Here is a 22499-nt window from a genome sequence, read left to right as displayed (position 1 = left end):
TCCGAAGAATGCGGGCTCGGTACAATCCTCCTATCAGTTCTGGGGCACTGTAGTCGGGGCAAGATATGCCCCCCGCTGTACCGTTGCCATGGCTATGCAGCTGGAATGCTGGCGTGGAGTTGTTGTTTGTCTCTTCCACTTCGCGTCGTTAACTGGGAATTCTTCCACTGAATGATTCTCAGGATCAAAAGAGCTAGATTAAGTCGGCACCCAGCACAACTATTGCAAATCTCTGAAAATTGTATATCCCCGTCGTGGTAGTTGACTCTGAACCCGCCCGTCAGATATCGGGATGGGTCTTTGCAAGGCATAATGAGTAGATGCTCGGAAATACATCTTACGCACTCGGGGGGTGTAAGGACCAAGGTTGGACTCAAAATCAGCACAGGATATAAATTAGATATCGTAGTCTAAAAGATTTGATAGCCGCAACAGGAACATCGCTTTTCGAACCATCCAGCATATTAGGGTATTAAAAAGACATTATCGTAAACACCAGCCAGCCCCCCGCCCCCAATTCCACTCCCCTCAGCATAGCAAATAAGCAGCTCACAGCATCGTTCCCTTGTTCTGCTTCTTATCGACATTGTAGTGCCTCCACATGATGACAGACGGGAAGGCCAACACCAAAATCGCCGTGGCCGCGATCGCCTGATACTTCTCCATGTAGCCCCAAGCGTAGTTGATGGCATCGCGCACCTCCGTGCCAGGAGCGTACTTCATCTGCGTCAGGTACCCACCGGCAATCAGCGTCTCCAGATCGGCCTGAGCACTGGCAGGAAGGGCACTCTTCAGACCATCCCGGAAGGTGTTGCTGTAGATCGAAGCGGAGACGGCCGCGCCAATGGCACCGCCGATGCTGGTGAACAGACTGACGATAGACAGCATGATGGGGATATTCTCGCGCGAGGAGGCGCACATCACCGCCATCTGGAAGCTGATGACCATCATTCCGCCGGAAAAGGCGATGAAGATCTGGCACATGATGATATAGCCAATATCCGCATCCTGGCCGCGGAAGTGGATCATCAGGCCCGCGCCCAGAATCATCAGCGGCACCGCGAAGAACAGGGTCGAGTACTTGAATTCCTTGGTGGTGCGGATCCACAGCCCGAACACAGGCGACCAGAGGCAGGAGCCCACGGTGTAGATCGAGGTCATGTAGCCGGTGTGCGTGATGCTGAGGTCGTACACCACCATAAGAAAGTAATAGAAGTAGCTATCCCACAAATAGAAGCTGAAGTAGAGGACGGTGGCCAGCATGCATGCGCCGATCACGGTGCGGTCGCGCAGGTGCTCGTAAGGAATGAAGTGCACCCGCGCCCCCCATTTCTCCCACGCCGCGAAGACAAAGAACAGGCAAAATCCGACCACTACTTCGGCGATGAAGGCGGCGTTGTGGTACTCGGTTCGCCCATAGCTGGCCAGGCTGAACGGCAGCAGGAAGAGGACGAAGGCCGCCATTAGGATAAGCGCGCCGATCACTGATGTATCCTGTTAGTTATGGTCGAAGACGCGGAATGTTGGTCGGGTAAGCCAGCACACGGCAAGAAACTCACCATCGAATTCATGTACGTAGTGGACGATCGTTTGCAGGGTGGTGCGACCGCTGGACTCGCGGGTCAACAGGCCCTGCTTGTACGCCTTGCGCTCGTAGTACTTGAAGATGTAGATCAACGGGGCAAAGACGAAAGGCTGGACGATGGCGAAGGCGCCGTACGCCCACCGCCAGCCGGAGGTCTTCACAAACGAGTTGGCCGCCAACGAACCGGTGAAGGCGCAGCAGATGAATGGAGTGGTCGAGAAGGCGAAGGCGAAAGCACGGTTGCGGAGACCCGAGGTATCGGCGATGTAGATCTCAAGAATCAGGTAGATGGCATCGTACCCAATCCAGTAGAACACATAGCCAGCCGCAAAGCTGTTGGGGCCATTACACGCGGCGAGAATGATCATCCCCACAATGTAGACAGCCAGAAACACCATAAGACCCTCGGCACGTCCCCACAGTCCGAGCAGTTTTCCGATCGGTAACTTCAACACACCACCGATGATAGTTGCCAGGATGTAGGCGGTGGTCACCTGGGATGCGCTCTGGAAGTTGGAGTAGGCGTAGTAGAGGACATTGCTGCCGATGTACTCGTGCAGGGCCAACATGAAATAACACACCCAGATCCTAGCAGGCGATTTGGTCAGCCAGGCCAGCAACAAAATAATAACCCCCTTCGATTCAGAAACGGCTTACCAGGCGTAAGTGATGACGATAGCCTTCTTAGTCCAAACAAGAGCGGCAGCCTCGGCCTTCTTGACACCGATGGGGGCATCTCGAGTAACCTCCTGGGGGTGTTCTTGGGCCTCCTTCTCGGCACGCGCCAGTTCCTCGGAGGGAGTCTCCTGGGAAACATGATCATCGACGGGACCCAAGTCCTCGACGACATGGTTGGTTTTGCGACCACGGAGGCGGTCGGTAACAATACCCATGGTGAGGGGTTGCGGGGGGGGGAGTGGTAAGAAGAGACGAAAGGGGTGAGGATCAACAAGAAAAGAAGGTGGGAGGAAGGAGGGAAGGGGATCAGGCCGATTTATAAGTACTCAAGTACTTGTTCGTAGTTGCGCAAAGTGTGGTGCGATGGTAAAGAATCGGCGCTAGTGGGAGTTTGCCTTCCACAGCCTTAGACTGGCTTGCCTTTGCTTGCCTTTTCTTGCCTTTTCTTGACTTGCTTGACTTTCTTAGCCGGGGTTTTGGGTGGTTGCACCTGCACGCTAGCCTTTAGCCCCCAACTTTGCCTGTTGGACCACCTGAGACATGGGCCGTGGCAGTATGTACTTACAGAGCCAGGCCAGCCTTCCGTGGGCATAGTGTGCAGCCACAGTGCGTGGGTGTAAAACCCGTCCCAAGGATAAGCGCATCAGATAATCGGAATGGATGGATCTGATAAGACCCGACCCAATCAGCTGCCCATCGCATCCCGGCCAAGTCCGGGTGGACCAACTTTCCCCTCAGAGCCAATTGCACTCAACCATGCACAATGCAGAATTTTCCCTCGCCCTCCTCCTCGTGGTCAACATAGCTTATTTGCTCATGCTTTGCGTGAACGGACATCTCCGACCTCACTTAGACTCGATAGGTTGGAAAGGGCCTTGGCCCACCCGGCAAACGCGGCGAATAGCACCAGACCCTTCCTGCATTTACCGCTGATCGGCGACTCGCACGGCGCCACTGATCTCCTCCTGCGTTCTTGCTTGAAACTCAATTACATCACTCTTTGGATTGATGCTTGAGGTAGATACTCCAGCTGGGCAGTGAAGTGACGATCTGCGATGTCGGATCTAGGATGACAGCCAAACACATAATTTCGACGGTTTTGCACCTGGCCAAAGCCATCGGCTGGGATTCGGTCAGCTTTAGGTCATTCTCAGCCATCATGTCGGCTGATTCTACCACTGTACACCACTGTACCATAGTCCGAGGTTTCGTCTCCACTCGAGCAAAGCTGACCGGACACTCTGTAAGCCGATTACTCATCGCTCGGTGCATCTGATTAGATCCATCTTACATGTACACAGTAGAGTATTATGGTGCCCAGAGTACCATGCAACTAGTACCAGTGGGCAGGCCTGAAAGGTCTCGTCCCTCGTACATCTAATCTGATCAAGGTTCCACGCCTATGTCATGATCCATCACATAGATGATAGCACCCTTCTCCACGAAGTAGTCTATAGACTGAGGTATGGACAGGGTCTGCGGTAGAAAAATTTTCACCTGCCAAGACCCTTACCGGGGCTAGAATCATCTGATAGTCCCGTGAAGTGGGTCGGTGTGTTGGTCACTAGCGCCAGGGCCTCGTCCCAAACCGGGGCATTGCGCGCTTTGCCTGGAGCTTTGCATTTTGGCACTGCAGAAGTGACAGGCAGGCAGGCAGACAGACAGACAGACACGGCACTTCAGGTGGAATGCCTCGTGGTGGTCCGCATCGGTTCCAGCCGGCATGGACTTGCATGACTGCTGTGGAGACGGTAGTCTAGCCTAGTGACTGACCCTTGCAGTGAAGAGACTCGTCCAGCCCTCAGAGTAAAAATTCTCTCCCATGGTTCTGTGCTTGTGCTGTTCTGAGTTGTTTCGGCTAGGTTGTACCTGTCGAAACCTTGACCTACCGCATTGTCAAGTCCGATTATGTCTGTAATATTCAAACCTATGATGATAAAAAACCAAAACGAGAAGAAGTAGAATATAGGTCGTGAGAACACTCGTCAACCAGTCCCAAACTCGGAGACATATCCAGAAGAGATTTGCGATCATGTCAGTGGCTAGCGCACGATCTCAACTCGGGTGTTTGTTCAGGTCTATTGGTTTAAAATCCCGGCCGAAGACTGACAAGTAACGGTCCTGACCATGTCTAGTGGGCCTGCAGCTGTCGGCAATATTCTGTGACAAGGGCTGCGGTACACCCTCAGAAGTACAAACACATAATGCAATTATCGTGTGCTGTGCAGCAGGCGGAATCGCTGCAATTTGCAGCTGGTGGCGACGCTGCCCCCCCCCCCCGTCCACAGCTGCCTGAATATGAGATCCTTGCGAGGGTGCAAGCGCCTTAAAAACTGATATAATCGATCGAGGCACATAGTTTATGCTGAGTATTTGGGCCTGAATATATACTGGCACTCATGGAAAGCCCACCGTCCCGTTGAAGGCTGAAGAAATCAAACCAAGCCAAACCCCACCCCCTCCCGACGAAGCACCCGCGCAGCAGTCGAAATCCAATCTGCCTCGCGATTCCTCTCCGCGTAGTCGCTCACATTCTCTCTCGCCAGCCACTCCGCTAGTTCCGAGCCCACGTCCCACAGACCGTCCCGCTCGGGCATCGCAAATCGCAGCTCCGCCAGCGAGAGAAGGTTTGGCTCGGTCGCATGGTCCTGAGGCTCATGCCCATCCACTCCTACCATCTTACAAACCCTGTACAGTGCCAGCGCGAAGCGCTTGACTTCCTCAATGCCAAGCCAGATGTACACCTCTGGCACGGAGTCCTGAGCGAATTGGGCGCGCATCGTGTGGTACGAGAACATGTCCTTTTCGCGGCAGGTTTTGATGAGCGCGAGCAGGAGTTTTGACTGGAGGGATGGCAGTTTGCGGGTGAGTTGCAGGTCGAGGGGATTGGGGGGGGCGGTGATCAGTGCGAAGATGATGTTGAGGAGGATGCCTTGGTAGGTGGCTATTGGCCAAGATTGGTGGTTCGGGGATGGGTCGGGGGTTTGCCATTTTGCCTGGGTTGATCAGTATTGATGGCAACGGATGAGGATATGAGGATGAAGTTCGAGGGGGCGACGAACTCTTTGCTCGTAAATGGATAAGCTCAATCTTTCGTGCAGCTCAACTGCAGCATGCTGTGACTTCGTGTCTTCGGTGACCCAAAGGCCGATCATCGTGATGGATTGCAGGAGGAACGGGGGTTCGTGGACCATGTAGAAGGTGGCACGGTGCACAAAGGGCCAGATGGGGTGGAATTTGGAGAAGTAGGCTTCGAGGTAGGGATTGATATCGATGGGGCCTTGGCCGGGCACAGGTGGGTCTTGCGGGGGAATTGAGATCTCGGAAGCCTCTGCCGACGCAGATGAGTATTTGGGGATGCTGTTATCGTATTCAAGCTCTGGTCGTATGGATTGATGGCTTTGCAGGGAGCATTGTATCCCCCGTTGCTGACAAGGTGTGCACGGGGCGCTTCCGTCGCAGCGGGTCCTGCGAGACCGGCAGTAATCGCAGGCCTTGAGAGCTCTGGAAGGATTCAGTTTTTTGTCGCGGTGATTGTACCGGACGTGGTGACGAAGGGTGTCGCTAATAGAATTCGTATCAGTCGAGTTTATATCTTTGTAGTGTTTCTACTGGAAAGAGAGCTTACTTGCGAGAGAAGGTCTTATCACAGAATGGACAAGCTGCGGCAGAAGGTTGAAGATGGCTGGCAAGGTGTCGTGTAAGATGTTCCTTTCGCCGGTAGGTTCGTCCACAGCCTGGATGCGAGCAAGAGAAGGACTCTGGATACATTGTTCTCGTGCTGAGATCAGAGGTAATACAGGTTGTCAAAGAAGTAGGTTGAAGATGAGTTGGATGACCGCTTCAAGGTGCAACTCAGATGGAAACGTTCTTCCTCGGGCGCTCTTGACACAAAGACTCTAGTATATCGCAAGGTTCGTGATTTTAAGATATCCTCTCTCATGCTGCTTGATGTAAACATCAATCTAAGGTAGCAGGTGAAAAGAGTCGACCTCAAGATGATATGCAAAGAGAGCAGAAATCTATGGGAGAGCGATGGGATACCGACACTTACCCAGAATGGCATAGTGTGGCATTGACGGAATGACCGATATAATCACGTGATTGTCTAGCATCAATCATGTCCAGAACAGCCCTTGTAGTGCTTCAAGAGAAATCGGAAGATCATGACCCTCAACCCTGTTGAGTCGCGTTACACATCTCTTTAATCGCGAACTGTACACCATGAGGAAAGGCTATCTCCTGCAGCCGATTCCATACCCTTCGCCGACTCGATCCAGTTGTGCCAGTCCATAACGCTATCGATATCCATGCTAGCATCCACAAAACCCATATCCAAAGTCTGGATTATGTCGTCCGCTGACGTCCAAGGGACGGAGGCAAGATTGACAGCAGGATTCGTAGCCGCAGCGGACACGCCGTACAAATGATCAGGCGTGGGCCCCATCGGAGCGGCACCGTGCGTATCCGGCATCCTCAATCCTGAACTAGCGATATTGACAGCAATTGCGGCATCGGTAGATGGTATCGCCTCATTGATGGTAGCCAGCGCAGGCGAAGAGTTGTCCGCCACTGATGTAGTAACCAGCTGGCGCCACCGCTGACGGTAAGCCTCGCTGACGGGGGGTCCTGCGCCTAGGAGTCCAGGGCTGGATGGCGTAGGAGCATTCTGGGCCTCGACTTCAAGTTTGGCAACAGCCTCCTGATCGCACCGCAGTCGGGTGAGCTCAGCGTCACGATGCCGTCGCGCTTTTTCCATCAGCTTCCGGAGAGGAACCCAAATGCCCCGTCTTCCGACGGCCGGCGACGGCGCAGGAATCAACCAGCTGCTGTTCAGGGCGGTCCACGCCCGTTCGACGAACGGTGACCACGGACGGCGCGAGATCTCGATCAACAGGTACACGATTGCATGCCAGTGTGTGCACGTTTGATATAGCCAGCGCAGGTGGCGACCGGAATTTTCCGCGTTGAGCGCATGGTTGTACTCTGCCACTTCAATAGCCGCACACAGCAGCTTGGTTCTGATCGCTTCTGTCAGCTCCTCGCTGGGAGAAGAGAACAGGACAGGCAGGAAGACGATCAGCGTCATCTTGGCCATCACCATGCGAATCAGGTTAACGGCGACCCAGGATACGATATTGGTGGACCCAGCCGTGTGTTGCAGGTACTCTTCGTCGAGCTTGCGATAGATCTCGTCCACCGAGCGGCTTTGCTCCTGCATGCCCTCGACCCCTTTCGCAATCCCACGGCTCATCATGTCTCGCATGATATTAGTCATGTGTGCCGAGAGTCGGGGAACGGACATGTCTGTCAAGCCGTTGCGCTCGCGAGGAGTCTCTTTGGTGTCGGGGTTGATGTCACTGTCGTTGATATTGAGGGGGAGCTTCGTGTCGAAGCTCCCTTGCATGATAGTTAAATCTGTCCCTTGATCTTCGGAGGCTCGTATATCCAACAGGCACACCCCCCACCACGCCCTGCGGCGCAGCTCAACTTCATACGGGGTGAAGCGGTCAAAGTGAGCGCCGTCGCGATGCAGACCCAGGTAATGAGCCATCCGAATCACAAACCCGGTCATCATCCATATGTACCTAGGGCTATCGTATCGACGGGAGAGATAGAGGAAGATGGTGAATGCTTGCACAAGGACGATGTCGGGAGCATTCAGAAAATCGGATTTAGCAAGAGCCTGCTCCAGCCCTCGACGATATTTGAGATTCAGATCGTACTTGGAGGCGCCAAAATTGGTCATAACCTGCTTTGGTCAGCATCCGACATGGGGAAGCACCGAGGGGAGAGATCCTACATCCTCGTCTTCCATCGAGGCTATTGTGGCATGGTAGATTGCAAAGAGTAGGGCCTCATTGGAGGGCGAGAGAGACTTCATGCCACTTTTGCGCCAGTCGCGGACCACATTCGAAACGGTAGGCATATGCACAACCCCTAAGAAATAGTTGACATTCTCCGCAAAGGTCTCCAGCAGGAAGGGAACCTGTGATGGCAAGGGGTGAAGCTCGCGGAGGTCTGGATTGGCGGAATTCAGATCCAGTCCGAAAATGAATGCATGGCGTTCTGCTGCCGTCCGTTCTGATTGGGAAAGTGACGGTTGTTGGCCGGGGGATTCGTGGTCTGGGCTGTCGGAGTCGTCATCTAATAAGGTGCTGGTGGCCATTCTTAGCCCATTAAGCTTTGTGCCCGTTAGAGGAGGCCTCGTGTTAATCTGCAGCACCGACACTAACGCACCTCATCGTCAACACGGGACCAGAAGCTGCTGCTCACATAGCGGCTGTGACTCTCATCCTGCAGGACCAGCCGTCCGAGCTGGGTGTGAACGTTATTGGTGCCCGCCTTGGAAGAGGATTCACTCGCATGGTCCTCGCGAGTCGAGCTGCCGGGTGAGTGGCTGCCAGACACGCTGGCCTTATCAGAGGACTCGGGGGACAAGGGCTGTCCCAACTGGTGCTTCAGCTCTTGGACCAGGCTCTCCAGTGTGTTCACCCTATCCATCAGCTGATCTACCCCCATAGTATTGTCTCTCGCAACAGTCGCAGCGATCGGATGAGTTGATGACGATTCTCTCAAGCGACGAGCCCATCTCGGGGGATGGTCGATGGTGGAGGGCGAGATGCAGGCGATCTTACCGCGACGGCAGTTGGAGCAAGGCGACTGTTTATCGCAGCGCACCTTGCGCTGGCGACAGACCAGACAGCTGCGCGGTTTGGCGGGGGTGACTGATGTTGATGCATTCGCGCGAAGTTCGGAGACCGACTGGGGGTTTAGCGCAGTGGGCGACATGGTGCAGTTGCATGACGGTGTAGTGTGGTTGGTGTTGTGGTTGGTGTTGTTGCTGACGGAGGATGGCTGGCTTATCGCGCGATTCTCGGGGAAGTTCAGAGAAGTCCAGATAAGGATAAGATCCAGCATCATCCAGCCTAGCCCGATTTGTCTCCCCGAGAAGAGGACGAGAACCACGCGAGATCCACCCGATGTCAGTTTCTATACTATATAATCAATTCCGTATCCTTTTTCCCCCTGTTCATTCCCTCGCTCTATTATCACGATCATATTCCAAGTCATCCCTCACACTACACTCACATCATTTCCTCTTGAATCATTTGAAATCTATCCAAATGGACGCCCCCTCCTGCGAATGCATCAAAGGCACCATCCACGCCGGCCAACCCGTCGGCAGCGAGGAACCGCTCCACGGCCTCAACGTCTACGTGACCGGGAATCGCACCAATCCTCGTGCTATCATTGTTGTTTACTCTGATATCTTCGGCCTTCCTCTCCCCAACAACCGTCTTATCGCCGACGCTTACGCCAAGTCCGGCAACTACGTCGTCTACCTCCCGGACTTCTTCGAGGGCGACCCCGTTCCCCTCAAGACGGCCGACGTATTGCTTCCCGTCGACGCCAGCAAGCAGTCTACTCTGGCCAAATACACGGGCATTCTAGCAGCCGCGCCAGCCTTTCTGCTGTGGTGGAGAAGACATCGCGAGGCCCATACCCACAAGGTGTGCTTTGACTTCCTGGCCAACTTGCGACGGGATACCCCGGCCGACCGGAAGATCGGAATGGTCGGGTTCTGCTGGGGCGGCAAGTACGCCCTCCGGGCTGGGCTGGAAAGGAATCAGATTGAGGGGCAGGACGGGAAGAAGGTCCCCCTCGTGGACGCGGTGGTCGCGCTGCATCCCAGTCATGTCGCGTTGCCGGAGGATGTCGCGGATCTGGTGGTTCCGACGAGTGTCGGATGGGGGTTGGAGGATCAGGGGGTCAACATTGCCATGAAGGGTCAGGTGGAAGAGGTACATGAGAAGGAGAGACAGAAGGGAAGACAGCTGCCGGAGATTCAGCACAAAGTGTACAAGCCGGGTAGGCACGGGTTTGCGGTCAGAGGGAATCCCGATGATCCCTTGGAAAGGGCTTGTCTGGAGGATTCGGAGAAGCAGGTGCTGGACTGGTTTGCTCGGTGGTTGTGAGGGCGTATATGGCTGTGCAGGTAGCCGAGATCTGTCCTTGAATTACTCTCTTAGTTAATCATGTCCACTCTTGCATAATGAATATAATACATGACCCTTTTCTTGGCTTGGCAGCCTTGCATGGTCAGATCTTTCAGCTGGGGGTTATACTCCGCGAAGGAGGCAACGCTGGGAACAACCTTGCCATACTTGCAGTATGATTTCATACGGAAGCAGGTCCTCCAATAGAGATAGGTATATGATCTTACAGTCGAGAATGGCACGCAGTGTTTTCATCTATGTTGACTTCAGGATGGTTATCTCATGAGTTGAAAGGTCGAGTGCGCCCTGCATCAGGCCCCCAACCAGAGACATCCCGCATTACCCTCTCAACAGGGCCGGTGTTTCACCATGACATGAAGGCGCGAGCCTTGGTAACCAAGCGAGGAGGAAGTCTATCCTAGATGGTTGGCGGCTTGGCCTAGGCAGCAAGGACAAGGATCTGCAACAACTTTCAGCTCCAACATCTACCATGGCAATCCTTTCCTCTAAGCATACAAGAGAGGCTACCGGCATACAAGCTCATCCTCGGCTCCTCCTGTCCTGTGCCTAATGAGGAAGGAGATTAGTGATGCCTATAACCTCGTACTACTTCAGTGAGCCCTTCTGTCTTAGGTTCCAGATCCTGTGATGAATAGCAAAGAGGAGGGTCTATATCGAATAGATAGTCCTGAAACCCAGCCAAATCTGAAGGCCATGTACGTAGATAGTCGTTATGCGTGGGTTATGACCACCACCATCATCACAACCCTAATGGCCTCTGTGATGCGGGTGTACTAGATCAAGTTTCCATACCATTCCTCGTCCTATGGCACGACATCGCACGGTGAATATCAAGCATATTTCGGAAATATTCCTCGTAGCCGTCCCTTCCCTGCCACCAGGCAATATCGATGTCTGACCTGTCGAGCTGATTCACTGAACAGGCCTGCTGTGTAACTCTGACCCAACAACCCCTCATCTATCCTCACCCCGCTTCTTCCATCTTCTCTCTCACTTTTCATCTTCCATCCACCGCATACACGATCCTCCAAGCTCTCCCTCTCCACAGAAACGCATAAAAGGCACGATCCGGCCCTCTCTCGAGCACAAAATGTCCGACAACCAGCCGGCCGGCAACAGCGAGGACGGACTCGGTTTCAGAATCGAAGGCTTCGGCGTTGTGATTCTTCCTTTCTCTCTTCTCGAGCACCTCCTACATCTGACGCGTCCTGAGATCGAAGCCCAGAACCGATCCGACCACACCGTGATTCACTCGGCGTTGTTGGGCTCCTCGGAGTTCCATGACCTGGTCGAAGATGGCACCATCCCCGTGCACCCGCTGGATCTCATTTCTCTGTCTGATGAGGATGGTGATGGGGGTGACGCTGACAACAATGACAATGGCGACGGCCGTCAGTGACACCCCGCTTGCGCTTTGTGACAAACTTGCCGCGAGTGAGATTGACACTGGATCGGATGGCGTTGCTTGCTACGTGGAGGTCTTGGATGCCAATAATGCTACTGTGGCTGCTGTGGATCAAGATATCCCCGATGAGGAGGTGGAGGAAGTGGGGGTAGACGACTGGGATGAGATGGAGGACGTGGAGGAGGTGGAGGAGGAGGAGGAGGAGGAGGAAGGTGAAGAAGAAGACGAAGTGATGGATGTGGCACGAGATGAGTTGACCTGCGCCAATGAGATACCCACCTATGCCAGTGTCAGCGGGCTTTGCAGTCGAACTGTCCCTACGTCCGTGAATTTGCCTCCTGCAGCCCGCCGAGGAAGTCCTAACTGCCGGCTGTACAGCTATGGGAACGCCGTCTTCGTCATCTGCAACACCAGTACTTGTCATTCTCGGCGGTTCACCGCTCAACGGCAGACTTGCAATCGAATCTACAATAATTGCCGGCGGAGATCCAAGGGTGGCTATGTGAAGTATAGTGGGAACGCGGGCTTTTCGTCTTTGTATCGCTCTGGCACCACACGGCGGCCTCCGGCGTATGCAGTGTGCTAGGCTTGCTCACTGCGAGGTCACGGTGCAGTCATCTGGGCTACTATATGTAATGCCGCTGTTGTTGTTGCTGTGTGACAGCTTCCTCACTTCTGATCCTTTTACCGTCTTCTTACCCTTCTCTCATCTTTTTCTTGACACAAGTCGTCCTTGTCCCAGTTAGCTACACAAAGCACCTTAGCAAAGCTCTCCATTCACTCCAGTCTCTCCACAATAGCCCCAAGTAAGCCGTTCATCCCCAGATAGCAAGATAAATGGTACAAGGAATGAGCTTTTCATTCACGGGCCTATACCCCTTATTCTCGATTATGGATATTTTCTTGCTTGCGAAATCTTGCTTCATGGTACGTCAGGTCTTACCTCTCGGGTCCGTGGCATTCCGAAATTGTGTACAATATTAGTTTCAAAAGAGACTGTTGCAGAATCAAACACGAGAAAAGTGTCCTTAGCCTACAAGTCATTTGAAGCTTACTTGTAGAAGGTGAAATGCTACTTACATTTAGCAATATTAAGGCGTTCGATTGTTGCTAGATTGAAGGTCATAGAAGGGTATGATCCTCCAAAAAACAGATCTGACCATTAGATAAGCACCGGTGGCTCAGTGGTAGAGCGTCGCACTCGTAATGCGAAGGTCGTGGGTTCAAACCCCATTCGGTGCATATCCGAAATATGCTTCTTTTTTGTTCCCGCGGTTTCCACCACTGCACCGCTCCGACATATTTCATGGATACAGATACCTTGCTTGCTATATGGTTCGGGGTATGGTCGCATGCTTCCCGTCTCAGTCGGTCGAATACCGCTAAATTGATGTGCAGGACAGTAACAACTCCAAGTCCGAGCTCTGGGAGACCCGTATATGAGTACAGCCATCCGATCCTAAACCAGAGGCACCAGGGCACCTTATCCTACCAGGAATGCTACGGGGAATGCTACGAGGAATGCTTGAATTTGGGTGACAATAAAGCAAAAGCTGAAACAAGCACAGCAGAGAAAATCTTGAAAGTATAACTGCATCATTGAAGCTAGAGAATGAAAAACAAGTGAGCCCAGCGTCAAAAATCACAACAGGAGTCCGCCAGATATTCAGCTCCCTCACCAGATAATAGGTATCTGAGCTGGCACCGTTCCCGGCGCCTCGAGGACAAGCACCTTGACCTCCTCCCCGCGTACATAATGCTGCGCCATCGGAAACACCATGCACCCGGCCCACCGGGCCCCGTCCGCCCTCTCCCGCTGCTGCACCGGAAACTCGGAGGCGAGGAGGGGATTCCCCTGCACGGAGCTGCCGTCGCCCAGGTGGAGGGTTCGCAGCAGCCACCAGGCCTCGCTGCAGACGTTCATGTTGGGGCAGAGGATGACGATGGCGTCTTCCGGAATGGCTTCCGGGATTGCCATGGCGTCGGTGCGCTCGGTGCGCGGGCTGGAGGCGTCGAGCGCGACGCCGCAGACCTGGTGGGTGGTTAGCAGCTGTTGCACCTCGCGGAGGAGCTGGGCTCGGGGGGTAAGCGGGTTGAGATGCATGGTGGGGTTTGTTGTTGGGGCTTTGTTTGGAAGGGTTAGCTTTTACGTCTCTATGGTGTGTTGGAAGCGATGATGATGGCGATGATGAGGTGGGGGGTATAGGGAGGGTTGGATATGGCTTTTATATCTGAGGTTCTCGGAGACGAGGGATCCTCTTGATGGACATGGCCTTCATGGAGTGCTATCCAGTCTTTATCATGTGGAGGACGGAGAGATCGGAACAAGGAAAGCCTGCTGACTTAGAAGGAAGAGGATGGCTCTTCAACAAAGATAGGGGAATAGAACGTGTGAAAAGGCAAGGGTCTTTTCTTATATGCCATTGCATCGTCTGTTAAAGCAGGAACCAAGAGGTATTCTCCGGCATCAGCAAAGGTCACCACTGAATTCATTGTTCAAATAAGTGTCATGAGTCAATTAAGTATTCAAAAGCACAGACACGCATGCTTTGCTGTCTTAGCATGGCTGCTTCTCCTCCATTCTCGAGCCAAGAATCCACCCGTACAGCCGCAACAGTTTGCTCATCCCACTGTCTTTCATTCTTGGTATCTTCATCTCATTACATAAAACCAAGCATCGATTCCACAGACCGTCCCAACGCGATGCCACCTACTCCAGCTCATACCGCGGCGGTTCCGCCCCTGCCAACTCGCGCGCCTGCACCTGTTTCTTTGTGTCCAGCTCCCTGGGCGGCCCCTCCGTCACGCGCGCAGGCAATTCCACAAATCCTCCCTCCCCGGGCTTTCGTTTCTCGCCTGCATTCCGGCGCTGGCGCCGTTTCCGCCGCACCATCCACAGCACCGCCGCGGCGATGACCAGCGCCCCTCCGACCCCGACCCCGACCCCAATACCCGCTTTCGCCCCCGCGCTGAGTCCACCACTTCCGCTGGCCACCGTGGTGGAGTTCTGAGACGTCGTGGTGGTGTCGAGATGGAAGTATTCGGCCCAGCTGGCCTCCCACGAGGCGTTGGTGCCGGCGATCGACTTGGTGGGGACGGTGATGGTTGTGATGACTGCGTTCGAGACGGAGGGCCCCGGCGCCTGCGCGAGGAACCATGTGCCGGAGTTGGCGCCTTCGTGGTAGTTGACGCCGACGAAGGCGGATTGTAAGAAGGCCCGGCCCAGGACGGGGGTATCGGTCGAGAGGAAGCAGGGGAAGTAGGTCTGGTTTTGTTCGACCAGTGGTTCTTGCAGCGTCAGGGCGAGCTGCGCGAGGGGAACCTTGATGGTAAAATTCTGGCTGGTCGCGTTGTTGAGGCTGAAGGTGAAGGAGAGGTAAGTCGGGGAGGAGGTGAGATTGGCGTAGTTGCTGCTGGTGGTGTCCCAGAAATACAAGCCCAGGCTTTGGTTGAAGGACACTGGGAGCGAGGCGGTGATCGCATTGCAGGTCGCCTCCGGGAGGTACATGTAGGGCTTGGTCGGGTCGATGGTGACCACTTCAGCTGTGGATTCCCCCTCGCCGTGCTGGAATAAGCCCCCCTGGCTTGTGAAGCCTGCTGGTGTATTGTTTCCGATCAACCCGAGGCCAATGTCTTTAAGGGAGATCTGAAATGTGCCGCTTGTGGAGGTGACCGACTGTGCACTGACGTTTCCGAGGACGCGGCTCTGGTCGTACCCGCCCAAGACCAGGGAGGCTGGGATCGCTGGGCTGACCGATCCGATGTGCATGCCGTATGAATACGAGGGGATGGCATTGTCCCCGCCGGAGTTGTAAAGCCACGGGGTGATCATGTTCAGAGTGACATTGTCGACGGTAGCAGTCGACCACGGGGCCCCGAGGGCCAGGTTTCCCACTTGCACCGGATACGCCTTGCCGTTCGGATAGGTCTGGTAGGTCTGGTCGATGGCCTGAATGCTGACGTTGGGGACGGTCGGGCCGAACGAGATTTGATCCCCAAGATCTTCTTCAATACCTTTGCCTTCCACCGCCCAGTACAGTGTTTCCCACGAAGTCTTGCTCAGAAGGTGGGCCGAGGTTGATTCGGTTTGGTTGTACGTGCCGGCTTGGGAAGCATAGCATGTCGCAGAAACGGTCTTGTTGGTGCAGATGGAGTCCGTCAGGATGGTGGTGGTGTAAGTCGCGCCCGGGTACAATGCCACTGGTTGTTTATTGCTGCCAACCTCCACCGTCACTGCTTGCCATGGGCCGTCGGGGCCGTAGGCCTGGGAGGACCAGTTCATCACATAGGGACTGGCTGCGTACGTCGCGTCGAGGACGGCGAGGACGAGGAGAGATATTCGTTGCATGGTCACATCACAGTTGACCTTGGATGTGAAGGCAGGAAGAGAGAGAGGGAGAGAGAGCGCGCGCACGAGGGGAAGAGTGTAAAGAAGAAGGTGGAGAGGAAGGAGAGAAAGATTCCTTGGTGGTAAAAGGGGCGCAGTCGTCGTCGTACGCACGCACAGCCAGGTAACGTTAACTTAACCCCTTGCGTTGGGGGCGGAAAATGTGAGTAGTGTCAGTAGTGCTGACATCTGCTCCATTGCCTTGACTTATCGCCCTATGAAGATCGAGATTGGCGAAGGATTGGAATAAGCGATCGCAAATAAGTGGAGAATTGCTTGTTTTCCCGCATATCAGCCGTCCATCGCGGGTCAAGGAGGCCAATCAGTCCCCTCCATGCGGCCCCCATCTCACGGGCGTAAACATCCGTGCTCTGGCGGGATTTGTAGCCTCGACTGTGTTCTACTCTCCCACCTACCTTGATTGTTTCCATTAGTTGGAATCGAGAAATTTATCCCGTGTTTCGGGTGTTGTTTTACCAGCGGAAGGCCCGAGCCGTCTCGAGTCCGCATTTGCCCGCTCCTCCGAACCAGCCCTAATCGCGAAAAAATCAGTCCTCAGATCACTAACAGGTCCTTGTCAGTCTCTGGAGATTCCAGACTCGCAAACAGGGAGAAACGCTGCTGGCCTTAGTTGCACTTTTCTGGCTGCCCTTTGTTCACTTCGAGTCTTTGCAGGTGGTACAGCCGGAGTCTATTCCAGACCCAGGCCCCGCACATACAGAATCCCGATTGCGTGTATTAGTGCGGGTACTATCATCGCAATCTTCTCTACCTATTGACTTGAATCTCTCAGATGGCCTGCTGAGGAAATGAAGAAAAACTTGTTTCGCGCTGTGAGTGCATGCTTTGAACGCAGGCTTGCTTTCAGTGAGGTCACCACCCTCGTGCCCCGCACTTTCGGTGTGATGAAGGAGGAATTGGCGATGAGCTGTTCAGCCAGCAAACTTGATGGCCAAGGGGGCGAAGAGCAGATATCGACGGCCTTTTGAACCGAGAACTCGGGGGAGATGGGAAATTCAAGCCATCGCTGCTGCCGGCGGGGTGGTGACGGTGTATACTGCACGAGATCCGAGCTGAGAAGATTTCGAGGAGGAGACGCCAACCGATTCGGATACGGAGTGGCTCGAGTCAGGCGAGGTCGACTATCTGCCGTTCATCACCCCATAGGACGCGAGTCCTAAGTGGGCGCTGATAGTGATGGACTGCTTCTCGTATGAAGGGAATAGCTGGAGTGGGAGGACCGGCTGGGATCGTCGGTCTGGGTCGGGCATCTCAGTTATTGCTCAAGACAACCCTCATATCATCGTATCCCGGAAGCGCACCAAACAAGGGCGGGTCGGGGTCTACGATCCAAGTGGTTTGGTCACCTTTCTGGGAATATGCTTGTATAGGAGAGCGAATGTTTGTGCATGGGGTGGAGATGTTTATGTGGGATGGAGTGATTCGCACCAGTGATCGAATTGTATGCATCCTGGAAGATTAACTCCCATCACCGGACAACGAAAGAAATCTCAATTGCATTCAATCTCATTGCCTGGGCAATTGACCTGCTCGTACATCCGTAGAAGCTGTCCACGTCCCGGCACTCTTGGGAGGAGCTACGTTGAACACGTCAGCTCTTGGGATCCAGACCGACAATTTAGGTGAAGCGCTAACGAAGCCAAGAAGCGCCTATCCTGAAAGAAGCCTTACCTTCCATACCCCATACCCCGCGTTTTGAAGGTGGTGGTGAAGATTGTAGATGGTCGGACGCGCCAACCGGCCTTGTTTCGTCGGCTCCACATCAGAGTTCGGCATGTCTGGGGCAAGTTGATGTGCTTGACAACGACAGCTACGCGAAATGCAAGAGTGAAGCCTGCAATGCTTTCGGTTCGTGTGGTCGAGGATGAGAAGATGTGCGTGGTAGCGTACATTTAGTGCATTGCAGTCTGCTGGCCCACTTTCGGGCAGATGGTGCTGTCTCCAGCTTTCTCCCGAGCATTGCTCAACGATTGAAATCGTTGTCACGGCCCCACTGCTTTTCACTCAACTTGCTAAGAAATGTGAGGTTCAGGTTCACTCCCAGGTCATTGCGAGCACAAGACAGGGACGGTATATAAGCTGCTTCCAGCTGCCTGTGAATGCCTTCCATGACCACCTCATCAGTATCTCCACATTGAGATCAGCCATGGCGTCTCTCACGCTGCTTCTTCTGTCGTATCTACCGCAGGTCTTTGCTTCTATCACGGTCTGGGACCCCAGCGATTCCGCTGATGTGACGGCCGATGCTGTAGACAACACACTGGTGGCCGATTACACCACCGACAATGGCGGCGCGCAGTACCTGATCTACAATATCTCCGGACCATATTACTACTCAGAAGAGGATGTCGAACTGGCACACGTGACTCTGACGGTCGACGCCAATGATACCAGCGTCCTCGTCGGCACGGAGGGATCAGTCGTGAACCTCTCCTACAGCGATGTGATCAAGTATGGCTACAGCACATGGCTGAACCAGGCCAGTTTCTTCGGCGTCAACGCGGCAATCAACATCGCCAACCAATCGACCGCGTACATCGACCATGCCAACGTGACGGTCCACAACGGCGCTGCCAACATCTATGCCTACGGCACCGGCACCATCGTCTATGTCAACGAGACCGACCTCTACAGCTCCGGACCGGTGTCGCATGGCTTATACGCCGGCGGCAACGGCACCTTTGTGGCCAATAACATCCGCCATTTCTCGGGCGGCGAGCGCAGCTCGGCCTTCTCCGGAGACAGTCCAGCCGGATATCTGCACATCACCGACGCCGTCGCCCACACAGCCGGCATCGGAAGCGCCATCTTCTACACTCTAGGCGAGACTTATGGCACCAATGTGATCGGACATGCCGAGAACGCACCGAGCCTGTTCTCTGATGGGGTGCAGAAGTCGGCTTTTACCAATGTCGACCTCACCGCAGGCTTGCTCGCCGGCACCATCCTCTTCTCCTCTTCTTCGCGCAGCAGTGGCGCTTCGCTGAGCTTCACGAATTCCCGGTTGACCACTCTTGGGGACGACATGCCCGCGTTGTGGTTCGGCAATATCATCGCCGAGGCCGAACTGATCGCCACCACGCTGAACACCACTTCCGGTGTTCTGGTTCTGGCCAACACCTCGCAGGTGACGCAGGCGTTCGACCATTTTGCCGGGTATGAGGAGAATTCCAGTATCCAACCGGCCGAGGTGACCGTGACCGTGTCGGAGTCGACTCTGACAGGCGACATTGTCGCGTACAACAGCAGTCTCATTGCTTGGAGCTTGACCGACTATTCCAGCTGGACCGGGTCTGCTGTGGATGGTCGCGGCAAGGGGTACTTGGGCGTCTCGCTCGATGCCACTTCGAACTGGACTCTGACTCAGAGTGTCTATCTGCAGAACTTCACCGACGCAGATACCTCCTTCAATAACATCATCAGCCAGGGGTATAGCATCTACTACAATAAGTCGTCCTCGGCCAACTCGTGGCTGGGATCGGCTAATGCCACCTTGCCCGGTGGTGGAAGCTTGATCGCGTACTAGGCAAATCCTGCGACACGGATGACTTGACGACTACTGTTTGGGGTATTCTCGTATCTTTCAGTGTCGCCGTTTCTGGTCGAAATGATAATCGTGAAAAGGTGGACTGCTATGGACCAGAAGACCCCTGGTTGGAATTGAGAGGAAGCGGGAGAGAAAGGATGGACTGTAATTAGCTGCGTGATGTTGAGCGCCCGACCTACTTCTCTCTCTTGTTTAGCCTTGAGATCCATGGGTTGACACTTACTTTCTGCATGACAAGATTCAATGTAACCCACTAGCGGGGATTTTGGTAGAAGGAACAGCACATAGTCAATGAAAGCAATTGAGCGCAAACCCATGGACATCGGAGATCTGCTGCTACATCGCTTGTAGTCGACGGTAGTGGCTTGGTGGATGATCCCACAAATGTGGGCGTTAGTCAACCAAGTTCGAACGTGCCATGGCCCGTTGAGCATTCGACAACGAGCATATCCTGGTGATAAGCGATGGCTCGTTTCAAAATCAAACAGCGTCCATTCATCGGCTTAATCGAAACTATAGCACTATGCTGAGTACCTCAGCGCGAGGGACAAAACCCTCGCTCTGGCTCGGGCGAATAGGTGATAGATCGGATCCAGCCCGATGCAATTACCGCGCAGGATGAGGGGCATCGAGCCTTAGACCCCCTTATGGCCGAACAGTTCCTATCTAGGCATTGAAGCCCGATGACGGTGCAATTGGGTTCAGATGAAACGTGCTTTACCACCGATTGCATTCATGGAAATGGTAAGGAGGCAGGAAATTCCCAACGAGGGAGTGTAGAAGTAGATTTTTCCGGATGTGTGGGTTGAAAGCCCGTGGGGCTAATGCGAGGCCCAAAAGTAGAACCTCGACAGCCCTGTGCATTCATTTCTGTTGAGATAGCTTGCATCATTGCGAACAGCGATCGTCGGCCGCGATCAGCATGCTCGAAGCCGGACCGAACGGAAGAGGCCTGGAAGACAGCCATCAACAACGTGATCCAAGCGCCCGAGGTTTTGCCGGCCGCTAAGACAGATCCAATGGTTGCAAAATTAGGGTTCATGGGGGAGAAAGAGCCGGTGCATCGCCGGTGAAATGTGGGCTGCGAATCGGGGAGGGCAGATTGACTCAAAATTGAGCTGGCGGAGCGGCGCTCCACCCCTGAAACAACCATCGCTTTCCCCCAGCCGGTTTCAGGCTTGCAGCTCGTACTGCAGCTCGTACTGCATAAAATCTTCACTCTAGATGCGACAACACCGGCACTGGGCACCTCAAACCTGTGTCATCGACTCGGCCAAGATTGTGCTCGGATCCAGGGCACCAGTCAGGTCGTGGTGCTAGTCGTCCAGCTAGGATTACGGTTCGTGCTACTGGAGAAATCAATCATTTCAAAAAGCTTAAGTCCATCCCAGGCGCATATCACATCCGTGGATGACATGTCTCCTTGGTGGAGTCAACGCAATTCATCAAGCCGAGGTGCAGCGGTCGGATTCATGTTTCATCTCGATGGCAGAGAATTCGACAGAGAATTCCGGCCTGGCCCTGGCCTGGAGGAAGGTATAAAAGAGGCCGCTAGGTCTCTCCATTCTTTTCGTAGCAAGCTCAACCTCTTCAGTCTCTACAGTCGCTCGTTATCACGTCATCAGTCACCATGCATCTCAAGAAGTCCGTCGTCTTGGCCGGAGTGGCCATGGTCCCTGTGGCCTGCGCCGTGCCCACGAAGCGAGCTACCGCCGGTAAGTTCGTCCTCTTGGCTGCTGTCCAATAGATATGCTGACCTTTTCTCAGATACTGCCGAATGGACGGAGCTTCACCGGGCTGCGCAACTTGCCTCTGCCGCATACACTGGCTGTATCGGCACCGCATTTGATGTGACCATCACGAAGCAGCTGAATGATCTGGTCACAGACACTCAGGTAGGGACCGCATCATGATGCTCGATGACAAGGACTAACCCTTCCTAGGGCTTCATTGGCTACTCCACAGAGAAGAAGCGCATCACGGTTGCCATGAGAGGCTCAACCAGCGGTAAGCATCCATACACAACTTCATAGAGTCTGCAATGCTGATAGTTCCAGCCACTGACATCGCCAACGACGTTGACACGACATTGGTGACTCCCAGCCTCTCCGGCATCAACTTCCCATCAGGCGCCCAGATCATGCATGGCATCTACTCGCCCTGGTCATCGGTCCACGACACGGTCATCTCCGAGGTCAAGACCCTAGTGGAGCAGTACCCGGACTATGATCTGGAATCCACTGGCCACTCCCTGGGCGGGTCCCTGACGTACATGTCGTACATTGCGTTGACGCAGAACTTCCCAGAGAAGACGGTCATTAGCAATGCGCTGGCCGCATACCCGATCGGCAACTCCGCCTTTGCTGAGTTTGGCACTTCGCAGAATGGCACCTTGAACCGGGGTAACAATGCTGATGATGGTGTCCCGGTGAGTTCGGAATCGTCCCGGGCAAGAGAGTGAAAATGCTGACCGCGCACACAGAACATGTACATCATGTGGCCTTATGACTTTGTCCACTACGGAACGGTGAGTAGAACATCCTGCGCCGGGCCCTTGAATTCGTACTGATCCAACGAGCAGGAATACTACAGCTCCGGGACTCAGAGCAGCACGGTCAAGTGTAGCGGCGAGCGGGACACCCAGTGCTCAGCGGGCAACGGCCAGTTGGGTGTCACTGCAGGCCACTTCTCCAACTTTGGCATTGCGATGGGAATGGCTGGCTGCAGCGCTTCGCTGTTGTAGGAGTGCGAGTGTATTAGAGTGTGGACACGGCTGATGACGGAGCAAAGGGACTGGAGAGGGGAGCATCGCAGCAGGTCTGTGGTTCGTTTGTTGAGAATCGTGTGCAGTGTAC

At 54.2% G+C, this 22499-nt stretch overlaps 9 protein-coding genes and 1 non-coding gene across 10 annotated transcripts; 5 read left to right on the top strand and 5 right to left on the bottom strand.

The window, feature by feature from the left end:
• Nucleotides 1-382: 382 nt before the first annotated feature.
• On the bottom strand, nucleotides 383-2653 carry BO95DRAFT_441062 (MFS general substrate transporter). Its single transcript, XM_025586102.1, has 3 exons — nucleotides 2243-2653; nucleotides 1560-2173; nucleotides 383-1484 (listed from the first exon to the last, which is right to left on the bottom strand). The coding sequence occupies exons 1-3, from the start codon at nucleotides 2476-2478 to the stop codon at nucleotides 550-552; spliced, it is 1785 nt and encodes a 594-aa protein (XP_025444042.1). The 5' UTR covers nucleotides 2479-2653; the 3' UTR covers nucleotides 383-549.
• Nucleotides 2654-4698: 2045 nt separating this feature from the next.
• Nucleotides 4699-6034, bottom strand: BO95DRAFT_461900 (uncharacterized protein; the record flags this gene model as incomplete). Its single annotated transcript, XM_025588865.1, has 3 exons — nucleotides 4699-5259; nucleotides 5326-5827; nucleotides 5892-6034. The coding sequence occupies 3 exons, from the start codon at nucleotides 6032-6034 to the stop codon at nucleotides 4699-4701; spliced, it is 1206 nt and encodes a 401-aa protein (XP_025444041.1).
• A 433-nt stretch (nucleotides 6035-6467) lies between these two features.
• Nucleotides 6468-9055, bottom strand: BO95DRAFT_358844 (Zn(II)2Cys6 transcription factor; the record flags this gene model as incomplete). The annotated part of the gene is made up of 3 exons (XM_025582424.1): nucleotides 6468-8015; nucleotides 8067-8447; nucleotides 8504-9055. The coding sequence occupies 3 exons, from the start codon at nucleotides 9053-9055 to the stop codon at nucleotides 6468-6470; spliced, it is 2481 nt and encodes an 826-aa protein (XP_025444040.1).
• Nucleotides 9056-9282: 227 nt separating this feature from the next.
• Nucleotides 9283-10337, top strand: BO95DRAFT_441060 (dienelactone hydrolase family protein). The gene has a single exon (XM_025586101.1). The coding sequence runs from the start codon at nucleotides 9391-9393 to the stop codon at nucleotides 10240-10242; it is 852 nt and encodes a 283-aa protein (XP_025444039.1). The 5' UTR covers nucleotides 9283-9390; the 3' UTR covers nucleotides 10243-10337.
• A 1027-nt stretch (nucleotides 10338-11364) lies between these two features.
• Nucleotides 11365-12195, top strand: BO95DRAFT_480741 (uncharacterized protein; the record flags this gene model as incomplete). The annotated part of the gene is made up of 3 exons (XM_025590155.1): nucleotides 11365-11675; nucleotides 11806-11978; nucleotides 12034-12195. The coding sequence occupies exons 1-3, from the start codon at nucleotides 11375-11377 to the stop codon at nucleotides 12193-12195; spliced, it is 636 nt and encodes a 211-aa protein (XP_025444038.1). The 5' UTR covers nucleotides 11365-11374.
• A 664-nt stretch (nucleotides 12196-12859) lies between these two features.
• On the top strand, nucleotides 12860-12931 carry BO95DRAFT_t99. Its single transcript has one exon. It is a non-coding gene; the product is annotated as a tRNA-Thr (tRNA).
• A 433-nt stretch (nucleotides 12932-13364) lies between these two features.
• Nucleotides 13365-13809, bottom strand: BO95DRAFT_492725 (uncharacterized protein; the record flags this gene model as incomplete). The annotated part of the gene is made up of 1 exon (XM_025590727.1): nucleotides 13365-13809. A coding segment is annotated over one exon (445 nt), but the record flags the coding sequence as incomplete, so codon positions are not given.
• A 569-nt stretch (nucleotides 13810-14378) lies between these two features.
• Nucleotides 14379-16164, bottom strand: BO95DRAFT_79204 (putative aspartic-type endopeptidase). The gene has a single exon (XM_025592220.1). The coding sequence runs from the start codon at nucleotides 16035-16037 to the stop codon at nucleotides 14400-14402; it is 1638 nt and encodes a 545-aa protein (XP_025444036.1). The 5' UTR covers nucleotides 16038-16164; the 3' UTR covers nucleotides 14379-14399.
• Nucleotides 16165-18058: 1894 nt separating this feature from the next.
• On the top strand, nucleotides 18059-20000 carry BO95DRAFT_79200 (uncharacterized protein). Its single transcript, XM_025592219.1, has one exon. The coding sequence runs from the start codon at nucleotides 18244-18246 to the stop codon at nucleotides 19621-19623; it is 1380 nt and encodes a 459-aa protein (XP_025444035.1). The 5' UTR covers nucleotides 18059-18243; the 3' UTR covers nucleotides 19624-20000.
• Nucleotides 20001-21274: 1274 nt separating this feature from the next.
• BO95DRAFT_358786 (putative alkaline lipase) lies at nucleotides 21275-22387 on the top strand (the record flags this gene model as incomplete). Its single annotated transcript, XM_025582420.1, has 6 exons — nucleotides 21275-21359; nucleotides 21412-21539; nucleotides 21588-21651; nucleotides 21702-22072; nucleotides 22127-22171; nucleotides 22226-22387. 6 exons carry the CDS (start codon nucleotides 21275-21277, stop codon nucleotides 22385-22387), a joined length of 855 nt encoding a protein of 284 aa, XP_025444034.1.
• Nucleotides 22388-22499: the final 112 nt, after the last annotated feature.

Source organism: Aspergillus brunneoviolaceus (genome assembly GCF_003184695.1).
Source record: "Aspergillus brunneoviolaceus CBS 621.78 unplaced genomic scaffold BO95scaffold_20, whole genome shotgun sequence".
Classification (NCBI taxonomy): Eukaryota; Fungi; Ascomycota; class Eurotiomycetes; order Eurotiales; family Aspergillaceae; genus Aspergillus; species Aspergillus brunneoviolaceus.
Note: the sequence above shows the minus strand (reverse complement) of the source record. Positions and strands in the feature narration are given on the sequence as shown.

Coding starts and splice junctions, on each gene's coding strand:
- BO95DRAFT_79200 (XM_025592219.1), top strand. CDS start 18,244: ATGGCGTCTCTCACGCTGCTTCTTCTGTCGTATCTACCGCAGGTCTTT.
- BO95DRAFT_441060 (XM_025586101.1), top strand. CDS start 9,391: ATGGACGCCCCCTCCTGCGAATGCATCAAAGGCACCATCCACGCCGGC.
- BO95DRAFT_441062 (XM_025586102.1), bottom strand. CDS start 2,478: ATGGGTATTGTTACCGACCGCCTCCGTGGTCGCAAAACCAACCATGTC. Junction 2,174..2,242: donor ATCGTCATCACTTACGCCTG/GTAAGCCGTTTC, acceptor ATCGCCTGCTAG/GATCTGGGTGTGTTATTTCA. Junction 1,485..1,559: donor CTACGTACATGAATTCGATG/GTGAGTTTCTTG, acceptor AGGATACATCAG/TGATCGGCGCGCTTATCCTA.
- BO95DRAFT_79204 (XM_025592220.1), bottom strand. CDS start 16,037: ATGCAACGAATATCTCTCCTCGTCCTCGCCGTCCTCGACGCGACGTAC.